At 41.8% G+C, this 23,407-nt stretch overlaps 1 protein-coding gene across 4 annotated transcripts in view; it reads right to left on the bottom strand.

Moving 5' to 3' along the window:
* ANKRD44 (ankyrin repeat domain 44) overlaps nucleotides 1–23,119 on the bottom strand; it is a 324,166-nt gene extending 301,047 nt beyond the window's left edge. For all 4 annotated transcript variants that reach the window (XM_032755076.2, XM_032755077.2, XM_032755080.2 and 1 more), the window contains exon 1: nucleotides 22,908–23,119. In XM_032755076.2, coding sequence (XP_032610967.1) covers nucleotides 22,908–22,934 — 27 coding nt within the window. In that variant the 5' untranslated portion in view covers nucleotides 22,935–23,119. The remainder of the gene's footprint in view (nucleotides 1–22,907) is intronic.
* Nucleotides 23,120–23,407: the final 288 nt, after the last annotated feature.

Below are 23,407 nucleotides of genomic sequence, written 5' to 3'. Positions count from 1 at the left end.
AGCTTTCAAATACCATGAGATTCTAAGCAAATGTTCAAATCCAATGAGAAACACCATAACTTACATCCAGCTATTCAATCAGTTGCACAGAGTGGAATATAAGGAGAAGCACATAGAAACTTCATTCACTATATCTGAGAGGAAGACTTCATGGGTGGTAAATAAAGTTTCACAGATGCTGGTGAGGATGCAGAGAAAAGGAAACTCTTATACACTGTTGATGGGAATGTAAATTAATACAACCACTATGGAGAACAGTATGGCAATCTCTCAAAAAAAAAGAAAACAAATATAAATAACTTCTATATGACCTAGGAATCCCACTGTTGGATATCAGTCCAAAGGAAAAGAAACCACTATGTAAAAGGGATAGCTGCACATGCAAGTTTATCACAGCACTATTCACAAGAGCAAAGTTATGGAATCTAAGTGTCCATCAACAGATGAATGGATAAAGAAAATGTGATATACATATATATACACACACACACGTGACATATATATACACATATACACACACGTATGTATACACATACACACACACACACACACACACCATGGAATACTATTCAGCCATAAAAAAAGAATGAAATCATATCACTTGCAGCAACACGGATAAAACTGGAGGTCATAAGGTTAAGTGAAATAAGCCAGGCACAGAAAGACAAATACCACATGTTCTCATTCATATATGGGAGCTAAAAAACTTGAAATCATGGACCCAGAGGATATAATAATAGATACCAGAGGCTGAGAAGGATAAGTGGATGGGAGGAGGATATGAAGAGAGGTTGGTTAATGGGTACTAACGTACAGTTTAGGTAGAAGAAATAAATTGTAATGTCTGGTAGCAGACTAGGGTAATTATACCTAGCAACAATATTTTGTATATTTCAAAGTAACTAGAAGAGAGGCTCTAAGTGATACCAACATATAGAAATGATAAATACTTAGAGTGATGAATACCCCCAAATACCCTGGTTTGGTCATTACACATCCTATGTATGTCTCACTCATATAGACTCCATAAATATGTAAAATATTATGTATCAGTAAAGAAAAAATACAAAAAAAACGCACAAACACTACTACATAAATATTAGTATAGCTAAAATTTAAAAGACTGCTAATTCCAAGTGTTGACAAGGATGTGGAGAAACTAACCCATATGTATTGTTGGGGGAGTGTGAAATGGTATGACCACTTTGAAAAACAGTTTGTCAGTTTCTTATAAACATGCATTTATCCAGGTATTGTACAAGACAAATTTATGTTTAAAGAAAAGACTTGCACATAATTATTCATAATAGATAAATGTGGGTACAACCCAAATTTCCATCAACAGATGAATGGATGAACAATTATGGTATAGCCAGACACTGGAACGCTATTTAGTAATAAGAAAGATTTTATCTCCTTATACACAAAACATGAACGAATCTCAAAATCCTTATGCTCAGCAAAAGATGCCAGAAACTAAAGAGGACAAACTGTGTGATTCCACTTGTGTGAAATTCATCTGTAGTAACAGACAGCAGATCAGTATTTGCCTAGGATGTAAAGTAGAGAAGACAAAGAAGCAGAAGAGAACTCTTTGGGGATGATACAATCATTCCATATCTTGATTATGGGGGTGATTACACATGTAACCTTTGTCAAAACACATCTACATGTCATTAAAATGGATGCATGCCATTTTATGTAAACTATCCACAATATGGTCAATTTTTCTTATTTTTTTTTTTTTTTGAGACGGAGTCTCTATCACCTAGGCTGAGTGCAGTGGCATGATCTCGGCTCACTGCAACCTCCACTTCCTGGGTTCAAGCAATTCTCCTACCTCAGCCTCCCAAGTAGCTGAGATTACAGGTGCCCGCCACCACACCTGGCTAATAGTTGTATTTTTAGGGGAGACAGCGTTTCACTATGTTGGCCAGGCTGGTCTCGAACTCCTGACTTCAAGTTATCTGCCCGCCTCAGCCTCCCAATACAGTCAATTTTTCAAAAAGAAAAAAAAACGAATAGGTGGGACACTGTGGCTCATGCCTATAATCCCAGGTTGTACTAATTTACATTCCCACCAACAGTGTAAAAGTGTTTCCTTTTCACCACATCCACACCAACATCTATTGTGTTTCAACTTTTTAATTATGGCCATTCTTGCAGGAGTAAGGTGGTATCTCATTGTGGTTTTAATTTGCATTTCCCTGATGGTTAGTGATGTTGAGCATTTTTTCATATGTTTGTGGGCTGTTTCTATATCTTCTTTTGAGAAATGTCTATTCACTTCTTGATGGGATTATTTTATTTTTCTTGCTGATTCACTTGAGTTTCCTAGTGTCAAAGAAAGGACCAGTTGAAAACCAGGAGATTCGAAGTCAGAACTCTCACTGTATCATCCCAGCAATAAGCCATGTTCTTCACAAATACACGGACTCATTTTAAAAAGAAAGTGCCTCATCAACAGATCAAGAAATTCATTCCAAATAAGCATGCTTTACTTTGCATGTATTATTAATAATTTATCAAATTTTACATTTGTTTTGATACATTGTTAATAATCATTGGAAACTCAATCCAGAAATTTATTTAACTCTTAGCATCTCAGGATTACATTTTTGTTACAAAGTATCGTAAGATAATCAGTTTGTTTGTTTGTTTTTTGTTTTTGTTTTTGTTTTGAGATGGAGTCTCAGTTCAGCCCAGGCTGGAGTGCAGTGGCGCGATCTCAGCTCACTGCAACCTCTGCAGATTTTTTTAATGTAGTACATTTGTGCCAGGCACAGCAGCTCGCACCTGCAATCCCAACACTTCAGGAGGCCAAGAAGGGAGGATCCCTTGAGGCCAGGAGTTTCAGACTAGCGTGGGCAACATAGGGAGACCCTGTTTGTACAAAAAATACAAAGATTTGCCAGGCATGCTGGTGAGCACCTGTAATCCTAGCTACTTAGGAGGCTGATGTGACAGGATCACTTGAGCCCAGGAGTTCCAGGCTGCTGTAAGCTATAATCACACCACCACACTCTAGGCTGGGTAACAGAGTGAGACCCTGTCCCTAAAAAATAAAAAAGATGTGGCCAGGCACGGTGGCCCATGCCTGTAATCCGAGCACTTTGGGAGGCCAAGGCAGGTGGATCACCTGAGGTCAGCAGTTCAAGACCAGCCTGGCCAACATGGTGAAATCCCATCTCTACTAAAAACACAAAAATTAGCTGGGCATGGTGGTGGGCCCCTGTAGTTCCAGCTACTTGGGAGGCTGAGGCAGGAGACTCACTTGAACCCAGGAGGCGGAGGTTGCAGTGAGCTGGGATCATGCCATTGCACTCTAGCCTGGGCAATAGAGCAAGACTCCATCTCAAAAAAATAAAGAAAGAAAATGTATAATATTTGGATAAAAGTGCAGTAATTTACAGGCATGAGCCACCACACCCACCCAAATTCTGCATGAGAAAGTGGAATAGAAGCATAAGCTCAAGGAGAAAAAGGAACAATGTAAAATTTCCAACTATCAAATAATGCTTGCTCATGTATTTTTTTAAAATTAAAGTTCTAGGGTACATGTGCACAATGTGCAGGTTTGATACATATGTATACATGTGCCATGTTGGCTTGCTGCACCCATTAACTCATCATTTACATTATGTATTTCTCCAAATGCTATCCCTCCCCCACCCCACCACCCCACGACAGGCCCCAGTGTGTGATGTTCCCTCCTCTGTGTCCAAGTGATCTCACTGTTCAATTCCCACCAATGAGTGAGAACATGCGGTGTTTGGTCTTCTGTCCCTGTGAATTTGCTGAGGATGATGGTTTCCACCTTAATCCATGTCCCTGCAAAAGACATGAGCTCATCCTTTTTTTATGGCTGCATAGTATTCCACTGTGGGCATGTGCCACATTTTCTTAATCCAGTCTATCATTGATGGACATTTGAACTGGTTCCAAGTCTTTGCTACTGTGAATAGTGCCGCAATAAACATGTGCATGTGTCTTTGTAGTAGAATGATTCATAATCCTTTGGGTATATACCCAGTAATAGGGTTGCTGGGTCAAATGGTATTTCTAGTTCTAGATTCTTGAGGGATCGCCACACTGTCTTCCACAATGGTTGAACTAATTTACACTCCCACCAACAGTGTAAAAGCATTCCTATTTCTCCACATCCTCTCCAGCACCTGTTGTTTCCTGACTTTTTAATGATCGCCATTCTAACTGGCGTGAGATGGTGTCTCATTGTGGTTTTGATTTGCATTTCTCTGATGACCAGTGATGATGTTGCTCATGTATTTTTTAAGTGAAGGTGGGACATTCAAATCACAATAGTGTTTAAATTTCATTCAACACATTTTAAACAGTGATATAATGTTTTCATTTTAAAAGTCAACGTTTATATTATGCCAGGAATTACATCCTTTGTATCTTTCCAACTTTGTGATGAAAAACTTTAGATGTCAACCCCCAAAAAAATGTGCAAGGGAATACACAGCATATAAAAATCTTTTGGTGGTAGGGATTGGGGGTAAAAAATGTTGCCATGAGCTACTTGTAAGCATCAGTAGATGGCCCAGCATGGCCATCCTCTCAGTCCACCCAGGATCAGTGATGGAAATCACACTCTGCCTCCTTTGGGCCCTACTTAGCAAGATGCTTTAAACCAAGAGTCTACGTTAACAGTGACTTCCTGTGCAAGTCTTTAAAGAGCTGTCCCCGTTAAAGCCTGTCCAAAATCTCCAGAGTACAAAAAAATGGTGAGTAAAACATTCCTTCCCATACTGTTTCCTTGACTGGAGAAGTTGTCCCAGATCTGTTCATGTCATGACACACTAAGCCATCAGCCACACATTCTTGACTATACATATTTAACAAGACACCAAGAAGAAAAAATCCACCAAACATTAGCAACATTTTATATCACCAATCCTTTTACTAGGGTTATTTACATAACCAAAAATTAATCACTTCCTGTGCTTCCTCTGTTCATAGTAAAGATCCCAGGAGGAGGAAAAGAAGGTAGATAAAGTAGATAAAAGAAGGGAAGGATGGTGAAGGAAAAAACACAGCAGCAGAGACTGGCACTACATCATTCCCTTATTCAATAGTCACTGCTAATCTACTACTACTGAGTTAACCAGAGTCTTGGATACTAAAAAGTTGGGGTACAAACATTTTCCCCCAGAAGTGAAGAGCAATTCAGTGGCTTAGCTCCAACCTTCCCAAGCCACACACTAATCAAGGGGCTAAAAATGGACTGAAACCAGAAGTGAGAGGTTCAGTGAAGAAACTTGCCCCACTCCACGTAAGCAGGAAAATGAAAGAGTTCATTAAACACATCTGCATTTACACACATCTAAAGATTAGGCAGTGCTGTGACAAATGTTCCCTTCAGATGGCCAATTTTAAATACATCTCACAAAATTCTAAAAAAAGAAAACAAAGCATATTAGAGAGGAATTTTGGGGATGAGGGCATGGGAAAGCCTTAGTATTTCAGGATTATTACCAGTCACGAGTGTTTTCAAATAAGAGTGAAGTTCCACGGTCTTCTGTGTATCACAAAGATCTTTACCCACAGGGGAACGATGAGGCAATATCCTTATGGCCTTGCACACAATGGGCTCCTTCTTCTAGACCAGCTTAGAAGTGGGTGATACATTCTAATCTGGATAATGCAGATGATACAATACTAAAACCACATGATAATTACCCAGGCGGCAGCCTTCAGCATTCTATCACAGGGTGTTTATACAGCATTTTAGGCTGTATCCTAAATATAACTGTAGAAATGACACGTGATTTTATAAGTGCTGTTTAAGAACAGGATAGGCAAATGAAATGCACCTCAGACTGAGCCAGAAAAAATAAGAGCTCTACCTCCACTAACAATCAACAAGCAAAGTAACAGCCACTGGCCTTGGTTTCTCCCTATGAAAAATGGGGATTCTAATGCTCATTTCCTGTCTTCCCCAGACAATTTATAATATTGTTCAGAAAATGCTGGAGGTCCCAGACAGCTTAGGTACTCAGTCACTGTCCATGTTTTCTAAAGTACACTACATTAATTTCTTTACAAATCTTTTAAACAAGTTTCTTTAGTCTTAATTCTTTCTCTCTGAAGGATAGAGAAAAGGAGGTCAGTCAACACGTGTCATCTTTTTTTTGTTTTTTTTTTGTTTGTTTTTTTTTGAGACGGAGTCTTTCTCTGTCCCCCAGGCTGGAGTGTCATCTTTCATATAGAAGTTAGTTTCACTTCTGAGAAAAGTGAACCTTTATATGAAAGATGATGTGTTGACTGACCTCCTTTCTGGCCTCGCTAACCAGTTCAAGGTGCCCATCTTCATTCGAGATCAAACAGAACTCCAGGCCTAGGAGGAGTTTCATAATAACTCAAATGACTCTGGAAGTACAAGAGCAAGAGTCAGAGGTTCTTTATAATTCTAATGAAATGAACACTGGAAACCACACACACACATATTTTCATTCTCTCTCTCTCTCTCTCTCTCTCTCTCTGCACACCCCCGCCCCAACACACACATAAACTTATAACCCACACAGAAATTACCAGACTTAGCTTCAGAGAGAACCTTCTAGAATAATTAGCAACATTAGATAAGTAGAGAGTTTTAAGATTTATTTTTAATTGTATAATTTCCATTTGTAATACTTGACCTTTAAACTGTGTTTGCTTAAAATTAGCCTTCTACAAAATTAAGGCCATTTCCATCCCCATATTAATCTAGAGTCTCTACATGGGGAATAGAAAATATTAAGATTTCTGTTTTGCTCTCAAATATAAGAAGTAAAGATCTCTCTTCCCCCATCTTGACTCCTTGAGTGCATCAAAAGTACATATTAACTGTTTCTGAGTCCACATCTGGAGTTTAAAAATCCTATAGAAAAGGCAAGTGATTTAAAATATAAACATATGGCTTCCTTCTCTACAGTGATTCCTAGGCAGAGGGGAAAAAAGTTGAGTACAAACAAAACTATTGTTTTAACGAGGATTGTTTTTAATTGGAAGCATACCAAAAAAGCTAACTAAGCTTCTACTTTCTACTGGAGAAAATAATAAAAGCAAGAATTCCCACCTCAATCTAATTAAATCTAGATCAAAGTGCAACTTAGGTAACACTAGGACTGCAAGAGTGTAGTACTCGATTTCTGAAGAGGATGGCCCCAAGTCTGCCCTTGAGTTAGAGCAAGAGGTTGGCAAATTTTTCCTGTAAAAGGCCAGATAGTAAATATTTTCACCTTTGCTGATCCTATAGTCTTCGCCACAACTACTCAACTCTGCTGTTGTAGCGCCCATAGACAAGATGTAAACAAATAATACAACAATATTTATGGACAAAGAAATTTGAATTTTGTTTAATTTTTATGTGCTGCAAAGTATTATCCTTTTGATCCTTTTCAATCACTTAATATAAAAACTATCCTTGGCTCATGGGCCATTTAAAGCAGGCAGCAGGCCAGATGTGTCCTGTGGACAGTAGTCTGCAACCCCTGGTTTAAAACTATAGAAGACTGGAGCAGCTGCAAGAATAAACTCTAAAACAATGTCCTCATTTCTTAAAGAAAACTGAGGCCCAAGGAGGTGTAATGACTGGCCAGGATCTCACAGCCAATTCATGGCAGGAATGGAGTTAAGAAAAATACTATTCAGCCTCTGGAAGAGCTGGTTGAAAAGGTAAAAGCAAGGCCGGGCACGGTGGCTTGCTCATTCCTATAATCCCAGCACTTTGGGAGGCTGAGGTGGGCAGATCCCTTGAGTCCAGGAGTTCAAGACCAGACTGGGCGACATGGTGAAATCCTGTCCCTACAAAAAGTGAGCCAGGTGGCATGGAGGTACATGCCTGTAGTCCCAGCTACTCAGGAGGCTGAAGTGGGAGGATCACCTGAGCCCAGAAGGTCGAGCGATGATGGCGCCACTGCACTCCAGCCTAGGTGGCAGATTGAGACCCTGTCTCAAAAAAATAAAAAATAAAAAAGAAGAAGAAGAAATAGAAAAGGTAAAGCAGTAATGAAGAAACATCCTGCTTGAGTTCAACTCACCAGGACAGGCAGTGGGGTGCTTAAAACCAGAGCTGTTGCAGGAACCTAGTCAGTAGTCATAGAAGCTCCTAATACCTGACTTTCCGCTGCGTAAAATAATTTGTTATCTGCCTGTCACCTACACTCATTCTGAAGGTCCTATATCAGCCACTAGGACCCTTTGAGGGGCCAAATTACCTGTCAGCCTGATTCTTTTCAGCCTTCTGAGTGACACAGCTCTGGTTGTTTCTTTTGCAGTGTAAGTAACAACCTCTACTTTCGTTAGTCCAATCCTAGAACTCCCAAGATGTGTCAATGTGGCTGAACAGCAAGGATCAATGTCAATTATTTCAAAGAACAGAGGTGACCAATTAAGCTTAAAGTTCAAGAGCATCTCCAACACTCACCTAAGAAACTAACAGTCAATCTCCTTCCCACTCCTAATTCCTTCCCTCTAAAAAAAAAATAAATAAATAAAAATAAAAATAAAAAAAAAGTTTCTTGGTGTTTTTCTCCTATTTTTCCTTATTCCACCTTTTCTTATACCGATTCTCATTTTCATTTCCTGTGACCCTTTTTATTTTGCCCTACATCTCAACCAAGAATCACCTCAAATTGAAATGCTTTGTTAGAATTAAGATACATACACATATCCAATGATGTTTAAATTATCTGCTCTTTAAGTAGCATTCTATAGTTTTAAAAGGGAAAAAAATCCCAAATTAAAGTAACTTTTTACAATGTATCCTTCATCTAACTTTTTAAGTCACATTTTATCAGAGAAGTTTGTTTTCTACCCTGTTATAAATTCATTCAAGACTTGAAATTTTACACCAGTGTTTTTTAGACATTCTGCCATGATGATTTTTTTACAAAGATTACCCTATCAACTGTTTTGTTTTTACACACTTCCTCAAAAAGACCCAGTTTTATACTTCTGTGAAGAGGAAGTGGCATTCTTATAAGTAATTTTCAAAGTTCTTTTTGACAACTTAAATCAAAAATGACTGCAAACTCCTGAGAATCTTTTCAACACAAATTGATCCTCCTAGATCTATCTAAACATAAGATTCTTCGGTCATAAACTAAGTCAATTGATTTGATAAAAACCATGAAAGAAAAATGAACTTCCTAAAGCTGTAGGAACCAAACGCTACGTTTCAAACGAAGTATGGAAATTCCATACAAAAATAAAACAAACAAACTCTTTCTACCAATGTTGTTTTAAGTTAGAGAGAAAGAAGACTAGCTAAAAGGTCATAAATCTAAAACAAAAACTAACTCAAATCATATTTTCATAGAGCTGAAATTGACCCGAGAAAACTGGTCTCTCTAATGTGACAAATGAGGAACCAGCCCAAGATTCAGAAACTATTTATTATAGAGTGCCAACCAAGGACCACCTGCTATACAAAGACTTTTCCCACTTGATTATCACAACTTTCCCAAAAAGCAAGTATTATTTTACCCATATTACAGTCAAGGAAAGTTGTGTCACAGGAAGATGGACACAGCTTGTTAGGAGTAGCGCTGTGCACACAGCCCAGGTCTCCAGACATCAACTTTAGTATTCTAACTATACAACTCACACGGAGCATTTTTGGAAATTGTTCAGTTAGATGCCACAATATTTTAAAATATTATACATAAAATACAGTACCCTGAAACCTTGATAGAAGACTCCTTGCTAAAAAGCAGAGCTACTTAAAAAGATTGTCTCTTCTTGGCTGCTATGAAAAGGAGCATTAGCCGGGCGCGGTGGCTCACGCCTGTAATCCCAACACTTTGGGAGGCCGAGGCGGGTGGATCACAAGGTCAGGAGATGGAGACCATCCTGGCTAACACAGTGAAACCCCGTCTCTACTAAAAATACAAAAAATTAGCCGGGCGTGGTGGCGGGCGCCTATAGTCCCAGGTACTCGGGAGGCTGAGGCAGGAGAATGACGTGAACCCTGGAGGCAGAGCTAGCAGTGAGCCGACATCGCGCCACTGCACTCCAGCCTGGGCGACAGAGCGAGACTCCGTCTCAAAAAAAAAAAAAGAAAAGGCGCATTAGCAATTAAACATTGCACTCATCTCATGAGCCCCAAGACCTAATTATACTAAGGCTCCAAAGTATCAAACCCTTAGTCACATGGCTTCTAAATTACTCATGACAGTATCATTTACTCAAGTCGCAGCTGGCCACTTCTTATGCTTATGGTCTATTCTTAAATCTGGACTCCGTTAAGAAAGATCTAGAAAGATTTTCACACTTGTAGAAATAAAGGAAGATATTTCAGCATGTCTGAAGCAATGGTGAAACCACTCAAGGCAACAACAAACACCTACTTCCTGTTCAGGTAAGAAGAGAGGCATGGCAGCCAGGCCCATTAGAATTGAGACCTTGTAACTGTTTGCTGCCTTTAAGAACTACACTGTATAATTAAAAACATAGTTTAAAAGTCAATGTAAGAAAGTGAATTTTGGCAACTCTAATATCTAAATTCCCTTCCAAATATCTTACACTGGACAAGCCAAATCCAGGTCTTCCTAAAAGCATACAAGATGGGATTCTATGACCGATGCTCAAATATTTGGCTCAAGTTGTGGAGCCACTTAAACTAAGCCAATAGATGTGTGGACCACACAACTAGCTCAGAAGCATATTTCCTTGGGCAGCAAAACCAGAAAAATCATGTGCTTTTATGGAGAAACAGAAAGGATTCTAACAACTTCACTGAAGGCATTCTATCAAGTGAGAGTGGAGACCTTCAGAGGGGCACAAAGGTGGCAGGAAGAAGTAAAAAGAAAAATAGTTTCCAAAAAGAATGTGTCACTTAAATAGGTGCCCTGAGAAAATGCTAAAGTAGGCCAAGCATGGTGGCTCACGCCTGTAATCTCAGCACTTTGGAAAGCCAAGCAGATCACTTGATTCCAGGAGTTCGAGACCAGCCTGGGCAACATGGTGAAACTCCATCTCTACTAAAAATACAAAAATTACCCAGGTGTAGTGACACGCACCTGTAGTCCCAGCTACTCAGGAGGCTGAGGTGGGAGACTCGACTGAGCCCCAGAAGTCAAGGCTGCAGTGAGCTGTGATCACACCACTACACTCTAGCGTGGGTGACAGAGTGAGATCCTATTTCAAAAAAAAAAAAAAGAGAAAAAATGCTAGAGTTTTACAGTTTCTAGTTTTGTAAGAGGACTCTCTTTTTAAACATAACCACAATATCATATTCACACTTTAAATCATCAAATATCCAGTCAGTATTCAAATTTCCCCAATTATCTCAAAGAAGTGTGTTTTTTAAGTTTGTTTAAATCAGAATCCAAATCTATTCACTGCAATTAGTCTGAATGTATCTTAATTCCCTTTTAATTTATGGATTTATATTTCCTCTCCATCTTTTTTTTTTCCTCTTACAATTGATTTTTTAAAGAAATGAGGTCTTTTTTTTTTCTGTAGGCATCCCATAGTCTGGATTTTGTAATTTTTTATTTAAAAAATATGTATAAGATTAAAAACAAGTCATCTCTAGATCCGGCAATCCCACTCCTGGGTATCTACCCAGAGGAAAAGAAGTCATAAGAAAAAGGTACTTGCACACACATGTTTACAGCAGCATAATTCGCAATTGCAAAAATATGGAACCAGCCCAAATACCCATTGATCAATGAGTGGATAAAGAAAATGTGGTAGATACATACCATGGAATACTACTCAGCCATACAAAGGAATGAAATAATGGCATTTGAAGCAACCTGGATGGAATGGGAGATGATTATTCTAACTGAAATAACTCAGAAATGGAAAAACAAACATCATATGTTCTCATTCATTAGTAGGAGCTAAGCTGTGAGGACACAAACGCATAAGAATGATACAATGGGCTTTGGGGAATCAGGGAAACGGTGAGAAAGGAGTGAGGGATAAAAGACTACACAGTGGGTACAGTTCTTTAGTGGTGACAGGTGCACCAAAATCTCAGAAATCACCACTGAAGAATTTATTCATGTAACCAAACACCACCTGTCCCCCGAAAACCTATGGAAATAATTTTTTAAGAAAGAAAAAAAAGTCATCTTTAAACCTACTACATTATTCCATCAATGGCCTACATCACCAAACCATCTAGATCCTTTCAATGAAGTCCTTGCTACTTCAAAATACATGTTTGTTCACAAAATGTTGCCATGGTACCTCATGCAACATTCTATTCAAGCCAGGAGTATCATGGACACAGAAGGGCCCATAAGGTAACACCTTACTTTAATGCTTCAATACTTTTTGGAACAAAGTAAATACAAATTAATTTGTAAAAGGTCATGTGCAACAAATGGAAACAATGAGTTTTGCTTAGGCACAAATTCATCAATTCAAGTTTTCAGGCAGAGGGCATGTAGTACCTATCAAAGAACTCAACTGAGAAAAATGTGTTAATATGCAAACACCTCTCCTATCCAGTTTGCAAATTGGATATTTCCTTACCTCTTCTTCCTACCTAACATGAACCCTATGACTCAGTAAATTTAGTCACCAGGTTACCTGAGAGGTACACAACATGTCACTCACTTGGGTTCTACCCACATCTGCTGCCTGAATCATTCCCTTCCTCAAGTACCACTTAAGACTCCCTCCAGCTCCCTTCTTAATGACTCTGCCCATCTCTGGACTCCTGAAGTCCCTAATCAATACCCCTAAGCATAGTCTAAACCTGCACTATATGTGGATTGATAACTGTTTCATATGCCATATGAACTCAATAAACGTTAAAGAGGGCCTTTCATGTGCAAGGCATTCAGTATCATCTAACTAGACTGTGAGCTCCATGGGGAAAAAGGCCTCTTGTGACACTGCACCTATTTCAAGAATCCTAATGTGTGATGGCTAAGAATGTGCACCTTGGAGTTGAGCTTGCCCAGACGTGACTCCCAGAGTCATGCTACCCTGAAAAAAATTACTCAACCTCTCAGTTTTCATTTTCCCTTTGAGAGAGAGAGAGTTTCACTCTTGTCGCCCAGGCTGGAGTGCAATGGCACAATCTCGGCTCACTGCAACCTCCGCCTCCCAGGTTCAAGAGATTCTCCTGCCTCAGCCTCCCGAGTAGCTGGGATTACAAGTGCCTGCCACCACGCCTGACTAATTTTTGTAATTTTAGTAGAGATGGGGTTTCACCATCTCCAGCCATCTCTGGCCATCTCTCTGGCCAGGATGGTCTCAAACTCCTGACCTCAGGTGATCCACCTTCCTCGGCCTCCCAAAGTGCTGGGATTACAGGCATGAGCCCCCGCACTCGGCCTCATTTTCCTCATCTTTAAAATGAAGTGATGATAGCCATCCTCTCATAAAAATATTAGGATTAAATCATGTAAAGCATGATTCTTGTCTTATCTCCTTGTTCCCAATTCTTTCTGTCTGGTTTCTATTTTGTTGTGCCTGTTCTTACCTGTCCTTCCCTTTTGTAGAGAAGGGGAGAGCATCGCTTCTCGGCCTTTTGGCTAAGATCAAGTGTGAGAAGGGGAGAGCAGAGAGCCCCAGCAGAGCTATGCTGTATCATTGCTGTGTAGATGTAGCTCATTAAACACCCCTTGATTGCTTGAATACATAGCAGATCTACTCTTACAACATTTAGGGACAATATTTCCTGTCCCCTAGTGTCACCTTGATACTTCCCCTGAAAAGAAACGGAACTGAGAATTACCTACGACTGAGAATTACCTACAGTGCTAACCATTGTCACAACCAAAAGCACAGTTTAAAAAGAGGGAAAATATAACCAGAAAATAGGACAATATGTGATCTTTTACATTTTCATAGGGCAGAAAACTTTCTCTTAATTTTGTTTGAATGGAAATTTGACATCCCAGGGTAAAATGAAAGCTGTTTATAGAAGTGTTTCTCTTTTGTCTGAGCACTTCATGAGTAAAAAACATTTGAACATGTACATATACATATACAGATACATATACATATTTATATTCATTCACTTAACAAATATTTATTGAGCATTTACTATGCACCTTACCCTGTTCTAAGTGCTGAAGATACAGCAGTGAATGAACCCAACTAACAAAATAATCTTTGTCCTGTTATCTATATCTTAACCACATGTAAGTTTTGGTTTTTAAAATGGCGGGAGTAAAATATATGGTATGAGGAATTTGTACTGTGGAGGAAAATAAAGAAAGGCAGACAGGAAATGTGGAGTGGACATTTTAAATAGTGTGGTCAGAAAGGGACTCACTGAGAAGGTAACATCTGAGGAAAGACCCGAAAGAGGTAAAGGTGAGCCATGCAAATATCTAGGGAGCTGCACAGGGAGCAGGAACAGCAAGGGTCCCGAGGCAGGAGCGCAGCTGGCACGTCGCTAAACAGGACGCCAGTGGGGCTGGAGCCAAGGAGCCAGGAAGAGATGGAGAGCAGACAAGGCTGGACAGGTGAGTGGAGGAGCTGAGTGCAGAGGTCATTCTAATGATCTTAGCTTTCACCTGGGTGAAACTGGAAGTTTTTGAGCAGGAGTGACAAGTTCTGAGTTCCATCACTCTGAGAGCTACGTTGAGAGTAGAGTGTAGGGGCCAAGGTCAGATGGAAGAAGACCAGTCAGAGGCTGCTGTAATAACCCAAGCGGTGATTTGGCCAGGTGGCAGACAGTGAAAAATACAGCCAAAAAGATTACACAGTACTAGCAAATAAGATGTACTAAAACTACATAAAAATTAAAAGTTTAAAAGAATGACTTAAAGAAATATGAATTCTAATGTTCTCTTTCCCAAACTCCAACTCAATAAAGCATTGTGTTCATCTTTGGGGTGTAGGCCACACCTACTTTTAGAGGCCATTGTTTAACAATAATTGATTGGTTGATTTGTCCCGGCTGACCTGAATGTCTGCCTGGCTTTCTGTCTTTAGACTTCTCTTAAGCTCACTTTCCTTTTTCCTGATCTTGACAGTCTTAGACACCAAAACAAGTCTCCTCCGCAGAGACTAACCATACGGAGGCTGACGATTACATGTAGGATTTTTCTTCCTTTCTTGAGAAAGTCTGTGGTCACCATGTCAACTGCACCCAACTCTGGGCCAACCCTTGAGAAATAAACTTGTTAGATGCACATGTTATTTGGGTTCAACAAAACAGGATTTTGCCTGGGAGGATCCAAGGTATTTGCTAAAGCAACACCTCTGAAGAAGGCTAAAGTGGGCCCCAGCTCACGAGAGACAAGCACGGCTTCTGTAGGGATTGCTCCCTTTATCCTGTAAGAAGTTCAAGAGGATTCTCAAAGGACCACACTGAGAACAGCCCCAGGGGTTCTGTGTCCCCACAGCCAGGCTCCTGGAGATCCCAGAAGACAATCTTCCTGGAGTAAGGACTCCTCACCCTTAGACAAAACTCAGGATGTGTTTACCAAACCTGGGAAACTTTAAAGCTGCCACAAACACACTTGGGAGAAAATCAGAAGTTCATAAAAGGCAGATACTTTTTGAAATGAGATTCCACAAGATGAGAAAAGACTGACATTGAAATATGTGAGGAGCTATCTTAGAATGTTAGAGCTTGGAAGAATTTAGAGAATTTTCTACCTGTTTCCATTTTGACAGACAAAGAAACGAAGGCCAGGACTTACCCCACACCATACAACTGTTAGAAGAACCATGAGTAGAATCCACATCTTCTGATTCCCAATCTAGTGTTATTTTTAAAACAAACTAAAGCAAAACAAAAATTTTTAAATAAAAAAAGCAAAACTTTTAGAGACAGGTTAGAATTGTGATTTCCATATCTAGGCTCAAACTGATGTTTCCACAAGTCTCCCTAATTTTACTAAAAGCTGTGAAAGCTCTCTTAGGGGAAAATGGTCTTCTGCTATAAAAGATATCCTAGAAAGTTATGCTTGGATGCTTAAGATTCCCCGGGATGGGAGCAAGGGGACTCTAAGCAAACAAAAACCAAGAAATGCAAACAATTATTGACTTAATAATCTCTGAAACAGCCCAAAGGTGGACTATATATTTATTTGCTTAGCTCACTTTATAGAATACCAAATTTTAAGATTTCAAAAGAGGAGGCGAGTGAAAAGATCCTTAAAAATTATGAATATCATAATTACAAGCTGGATTCATGAATCATTAATTTCAACCTCTTAGGCTACCAACATATTTACAAACATAAACACTGATAAGGGCAAATATCTGCATTCCCAACCTCTGAAAGCAGCCAGAGCCAAATAATATATTGGTTAAAAGGTTAAGGAAAGGAGTAATCTATAAAGTGGGCAATCTTAGGCCAGGTGTGATGGCTTACCCCTGTAATCCCAGCACTTTGGGAGGCTAAGGCAGGCAGATCACATGAGGCCAGGAGTTTGAGACCAGCCTGGCCAACACGGTGAAACCTCATCTCTACTAAAAATACAAAAATTAGCCAGGCATAGTAGTGCACGCCTGTAATCCCAGCTGCATGGGAGTCTGAGGCACAAGAATCGCTTGAACCCCAGGAGGGGGTTGGCGGGGGTTGTAATGAGCCAAGATTGCACCACTATACTCCAGCCTGGGCAACAGAGCAAGACTCTGTCTCAAAAACATAAAAATACAGAATAAATAAAATGGGTAATCTTAGATTATCTATGAATTGAAGTAGGGTGGAGAATAGGAATTAGTTCTAAGTCATTGACATTGGTTAAAATCCTTCTCTGGAACCTGAAGCTGTTTGACTTTGTTACCTGGAAAGCCTTATTAGAGCTCATCTGCAAATACACCCTTCATAGTCATATTTGTAAGAAAGGCTATAACACAAACCATGTGAAGAGCATCGGTCTCCATTACAGGCACCAAGTCACAGAAGGGAGAGGGCAGAGCTGAGGCACCATAAAGGCATTCAGTCCAACCTCTTCATTTTACAAAGAGAAACCTGAAGCCTACAGAGGTTAACATGTCTTGCCAAGGGTTGGCTAATGTACAACATATGTCACTTCTCCCTTCCCGTGTACCCATAGCAAACACGGGTAATCAATCACACTTTCTCAGATCCTTGACCACAAGAGTCAGAATATTTCTATCACATTACACCTGCAAGCCCTGGACCGATCAGAACTGATGTGAGAGATGGAAGCTGTTTCCCAGCTCTGCACAAGGTCATAAAACGATCTTTGTAATACCTGCACCACTGCAGACCTGACTCAAAAGAGACAGAGTAGTCTCCTAGTCAAACTAGTTTACTGTCACTGTCAAGCCTGTGGTGAGCAAACATGGAGTCTATGTGAATATATAATGACCACATATCCAGGTTTACCCAGGACAGTCCTGGCTCACATCTATTTGTGGCTTCATATTGAGTAGTATCACCTATGATTCTCAAACAGATAAAAATGATATAGTCATCCTAGTTCTGTGTAGTTCCTAATCATTCACAAACATTTATAAATGTTGTTTCATACATGATGTGTCAGGAAAACAACAACAACAACAACAACTAAAAAACACTTAACCAATCACCAGGAGTTTTCTCATACAAAGGGGCTTTCAAATAATACTAAACCCAACCAGTTTTCAAGAGGGACTCAGGGACCACTGTCCAAGCCAATCTTTTTTATATATTGAGCTTCAATATGAAATTTCTTTGGGGGAAAAAAAAGGAGTGTTATAGCTTAAACAAATTTGGAAACCACAAAATTATCAGATCTCTGTAGCTCTGCCTGTTTTTAAATTATTTCGTGTTATACTTTAGCCTATAAAAATTCACATTATCTTGTAGAAATACAAATCTTTTTAAAGAATCTTTCATTTCTGTTTCTGGTACAAACAATTTGTGCCTTTTTGAGTTTATATTTGCTCTCTGTTCAAAGCAAAAGAGGAAGTAAAAAGTTGAAATCAAAAAAAAAAGAAAGAGAAAGAAAGAAAAAGAAAGAAAGAAAGAAAAGAAAAGAAAAGAAAAGAAAAGAAAAAAGAAAGAGAAGAAAGAGAAAGAAAAAAGCTGGTTCCATCAATCCAGAGCTAGAGCTTATGTGCTGGTGTTGGCTAAAGAGCCAATCATATACGTAAAAGAAGAATAAGTTTATCTGGAAAAGTCATTGGTGTAGAGAACACAGATATCAGCTATGTGCACACATGAAAGGTAATGATATTATCACACGGAAAGTTTAAAAATTTTACCTGGCTACCCAGACAGAAGACTAGAAGGAAACATCAAAACATCAAGAATAGTTCTCTCTTGAGTATAGAGGCTTCATATGGTTTTAAAATGTTTTGGTTTGCTCATCTAGCTTTCTGATTTTCCTATAATGACCGCAGTTCATTTGTTTTATATATATATACATATATATATGAAAAAAAATCACTGAACTACCAACACATCATTCACTGGGGTGAGGAAATGGAGAGGCTAATGGGAAAAGCCAGATATAAGCCAGGCAGGGGTAGAGGCCTCAGAGCAGCTCCTTACTATGTACAGAAATGGGTCTGGCCCAAGAGGCAGAAGGAGTTCAGGGAACGCTGCTCATCCAATGGCTTCTCTGTAAACAAGATCAGGCACCCATTAATCCCATGGCTGCACTGCCCTTTCAACTATGAAAAGTATAGCCTTGTGGTCAGAGCCCCACCTGTGCAATCAGACTGCCAGGGTAGGACAACGTGCTAGATCACTTACAGGGCGTATGACCCTAAACAGGTCAATTAGCCTCTCTATTCCTGTTTTCTCATCCATAAAATAGAAATCACACCACCACCTACCTCCTAGTGTGGCTATGAGGATTAAGACATGATTCACTGCAAAGGCCCAGTATACAATAAGAGCACAATAAATGTGTGACATTATTAGGTCTCTGCCATGAAACACCAGCCTCAAGTGCACTCTCAAAACCATGTGATTGGGTCCTGAAACAACCAGAAAAGGTTCTAAATAAAGCCTTTCTTTTCCCTTCTTCTCTGCTGAAGACAGGACTACAGCATACTGTTTGCTTTAACACCAGTGCTCTAGGGAGCCATGGAAGAACAAGGGCAGCCCAGTAAAATATGTAACACGCCCCAAGGCCCCACACTATGGGCTAGAAATCCTGCTCCCAAAGTTACACAGGATTTCTAGTCTCTTGCCACTGCCACCACTGCCAGCCACTGCCTTTGGCAAGGAGGCAGGTGACTCAAGTGTGAACTAGGACTTGGCAAGGGAACGCCAAACCAGAAGGCCTCCAGGCAGGAAGCTCCAAAAAGGCCACCTGCTGAAACAGTTTGTCTGCAGGCAGCCTCCGAGATGAGTGTTCTGCTATCATTAACAAATGCAGGTAAGAATAGTGGACACTTTAAACATGCAACAGAACTTACCATCCTAGCTTCATAACCCTGAAAATAAATTTCGGGTAGAGATCCAGGCTGAAGATACGACCACACTTAAAATGACTACAGTGCCTTTAACTGTATGACCTAAAGAACACCCTAAAAAAGTCAATATCAAATCAATTTTCAAAAAGGTTTCATGGCTGTCTTTGAGTCAAAATGCCTTAGATCTGTATTTAACAAAATTTTTTTTCCCAAACTTAAAATTATCTCACTTTACCAAAAAATATAAAACTCCTAATGTCCACATACAAGGAACTAATTACATTATTATATTAATGACATAGTTGAGGGTGTTCTGTGTTACACAGGGTAACCAGTTCCTCCCAGTTTGCCTGGAATTTTCCCGGTTTTAGCCCCATATGCTGGGACACCAGTCAATCTGCACAAACCAGGATGGTTAGTGCCCCCTAAGGCTGCAAGAAAAATTATGTGTGCCCTGTGAAGAGGAAAACAGAAGGGACACAGTTACAAAAGTTACAAATGCAGAAGTGCTAAATGCCAAGTTTGTTTGTTTGTAGTGATAGCTCCCAGTTCCTTTTTCACAGTGAAAAAAAAAAAAAAAGACTAAAAATCACACTGGTCTCTCCCTTTTTCTTTTTACTCTCCCGAAAAAAAGAGTCGGGAAAAAACATTTTCCTTCTCTTGCAAGATTGAGAGGTCACTACAGGACTGACTGCTGAAGTAGTGTCTGCTTCACCTAGAAAGCTCCTGCACCCAGCTTTAGCTAGAGAGAAAATGTCATCATCTGTCACCCCTGAGTTTGGCCACATTTAAAGACAAATCCAGGCAATTTGTGTTTCAAGTTATCAACAGCAAAAAATCGAAGAGGCCTAGCAAAAATCAAGATTCACTTCACAAATAGGGCATTCAACAGATGAGGTGCCAGACACAGTGGCTCACGCCTGTAATCCCAGCACTTTGGGAGGCTGAGGCAGGTGGACTGTTTGAGCCCAAGAGTTTGAGACCAGCCTGGGCAACATGGCGAAACTCTGTGTCTACAAAAAATACAAAAATTAGCCAGGTGTGGTGGCACACGTGCCCATAGTCCCAGCTACTGGGGAAACTGAGGTGGGAGGATCGTTTGAGCCTGGCAGGCCAAGGCTGCAGTGAGCCATGATCATACTATTGAGTCAGAGTGAGACCCTGACTCAAAAAAAAAAAAAAAAAAAGGAGGGAGAAATTAAGAAGTGGTTGTTTTACTAGAAGCCAAATGGAGAGCAAGGCACTCCTATACAAACTCTAAGGCAGGGATGCCAAGCAGGCGGCTCCCTGCCCACAATGATGGAGCAAAACTCTTCTAGTAGTGGTCTAAGCAAACAGTTTTAAAAGTTAATCTGTGAGGTTAAGAACTGACTTCTAAGAATTGAGTCTCAAACAGAAAAGGTAAGACTATATAAGGCAAGAAAGACCACACACTTACTTCCTGGACCTAAAGCTACACAGAAACCATCGTTGTTCACCACCCCACCCCACCCAGGCCACTTCCCCACCCCATCTCCTTCTGACTTTGTCCCAAGATAGACTGGCCATTTTCAGAAGTTCTTGAATCTTAAAACGCCTTTGGTTCTTTTTATGTATCTGGAGATGGAACCACATAAAGGTTGTGTGACTCTTCCTTTCTCTCCATACTCATACTAGTTTATTGGGGGAAGGAAGGAAATATACTTAGAAACATCTCAAAAGGCAACATCTTTGAAATTCCTGCTCTGATAAGCCCTGAAGAATAACTTCCTCTCTTTGTAAGACCAAGTAATACACTTCTCACTAGGGTTGATCTTGATCTAGGAAGAGATGTTTTCTTGTAACCCTTACAACACATCCAATGAGATGATGGAGCTGTCCTATACCAACCGTAGCAGAAAGTACAAGCGCCTGGAAGGCAGAAGACAAGAGCTAGTCCCAGTCCTGCAGGTCTGTAGCTGGCATTCTTTGAGGAAGACTTGCTTCACTTCTCCAGATCTGTTTTGTCATTTAGAGAATGAAGAGTTTGGGCTAGATCATCCTTAGAGTCCTTACAATTGTAAACTTCTATGTGATGTTCTTTCTTATATGTGATAACAATACCTATTAGAACCATCCTTTGTACTTTGAAGATCTAGGGATTAACAGACAAGTACAGCAACGTGTACTAGCAAAGATGACAGGCCCAAGACATGCTAAAACTGTAGGATTTAAAATAAGCAAATGTCTAACAGTTGGCAAAGTATGTGACCAAAAGGTGAAGGAAATCCTGATATCAACTTACACTTTTAAATGCTCTGGAACCAATGAGAACAAATACATTCATCACAAGTACCAGCTGCTCTTCCTACTAAATTTAACAATAACATGAATTTTAACTCAGTGATTTCCCCATCCCCAACCCCGCCAAACACCTGTAAATATTTAGGAAAAACAAGCTAAAAAAAATTGAATCTAAAAGGCAGGAGAACAAATCATTGCAAATCATTGTGGTGACGGACTGCATTTCAGTTGCAAGATGTTCTGGCTGGACACTAACTGGAGAACACAAGGCAGCAGATGCAACCCATGGACAAGTTTGAGGTATTTAATACCAAGGGCTGGCACGTCTGACCCTGTGGTCAAAGTCAAGATTGCGTCTCTGCCTACCAGGACCCCAAAACAAAGTTCCTTTCACTACCCACGAATAAACGGGGTTGGGGGTGGGGGTGGGGGTGGGGGTAGCAAGCCGTTTCCTTTTTTTGTGGAAAGAGCTGCAAAGAGTTTTGTCATGCAACTTGGTTTGGCGCCTGTTAGTGTCAATGTTAAGAGCAGCAGAGTCCGCGAAGGTGGCTGTTACCATTCCACAGACCTGCGGCGAGGACTGTCAATCCGATTCAGCAAATAACCCCACCTCTCCAAGCCAGGACTCCAGAGCTGCCCTGTGTGGTGTCTCAGCAAGGAAAGCCAACAAAGCTGGTGGACACAGGCAGACCGTAGCCCACCGCCTGTGAGCGGAGGCTCCGAGCCGGCTTCACCTCCTCCTCGGAGGAACCAGCCCGATCCGAAAGGGCGGTCTCCAGGGGTCCCCATCCCGCACCACGCACACAGCCTGGGGCAACTAAAGAGGAAGTCAGGATGTCACATCCAACGGATAAAGACAGCCCGGCCACACAAGAGCCGCATTCCGGGCAGGACTCCTGCTAGGTTTGGGGAGGGGTCCCAGTCTGCGATCCTTTTTCCCTCTTCGTGCAGCGTCCTCCTCCCGGGGACGCCGGCCGGCGGCGCCCACGCAACGCGGCACGGTGGGAGTCCCGGGAGCACCTCGAGCCCCCGGCCCCCTCCCCAGCCCCGCCGAGCCCGCGGCCGCCGCACTCCCGCACCCCGGCTGCCCAGCGCCCACGGGCCCTGCCCCAGACTCGGGCGCGCAGTTCCGACGGCCCAGGGCGGGGACGGCGCCGCGGAGGGGAGCTGCCGCCGCGGGCTCTCGGAGGCACCGGCGGCCGCGCACACTCCTCCCCTTCGCCGCGAGTAAACAGCTCGCGGGCGCGCTCCAGCCGCACCCCCATCCCCCCGCCGGGCTCCGCACCGCCCCGCGCCCGCGCGTCCCGCCCGCCGGCGCCGCCGCCCCCTACCTGGTCGGTGAGTTTGAGCACTGCCATTCTTCCGCTCCTTCGCGCGCACACACATGCAGGTCCCCGGCCCGCAGATGTCACGCCGGGAGCCGGGGAAGCGGAAGGGATTGCCAGGGGAAGGAAAAAAAATCTGGCTCCCGAATTTGACAGCCCTCCCCCTGCTCCTCCTCCGCCGCCGCCTCCTCCCGCCGAGAGGCTGACACTGGCTAGTGGGGTTTGCAGCCGAGCCCGCCCGCCTTTCCACAGGAAGTACCGGCTGCTGCCAGCCGGGCCGCCACTGACATCACCGCGCGCTGGCTCGCTCGCCGCCCGCCGCCTGGGCCGACGCTGCCTCCTGCCGCCCGCAGCCGAGCCGCGCAGCCCGGCCCCCGGCGCTGCCCCCGCGCCCGCACCGGGCCGCCGCCTGCCTTCCGCACCTGCACGCAGTGCCCCGCCGGGCCGGCCCCGGGCCCCGGGCGGATCGCGGGCCTCCCTGACGGGTCTCACACACACGGGTGGGG

Source organism: Hylobates moloch, unplaced genomic scaffold (assembly GCF_009828535.3).
Source record: "Hylobates moloch isolate HMO894 unplaced genomic scaffold, HMol_V3 SCAFFOLD_1, whole genome shotgun sequence".
Taxonomy (NCBI): domain Eukaryota; kingdom Metazoa; phylum Chordata; class Mammalia; order Primates; family Hylobatidae; genus Hylobates; species Hylobates moloch.
The sequence above is the reverse complement of the archived record's forward strand: the minus strand, read 5'-3'. Positions and strand labels throughout refer to the sequence as shown.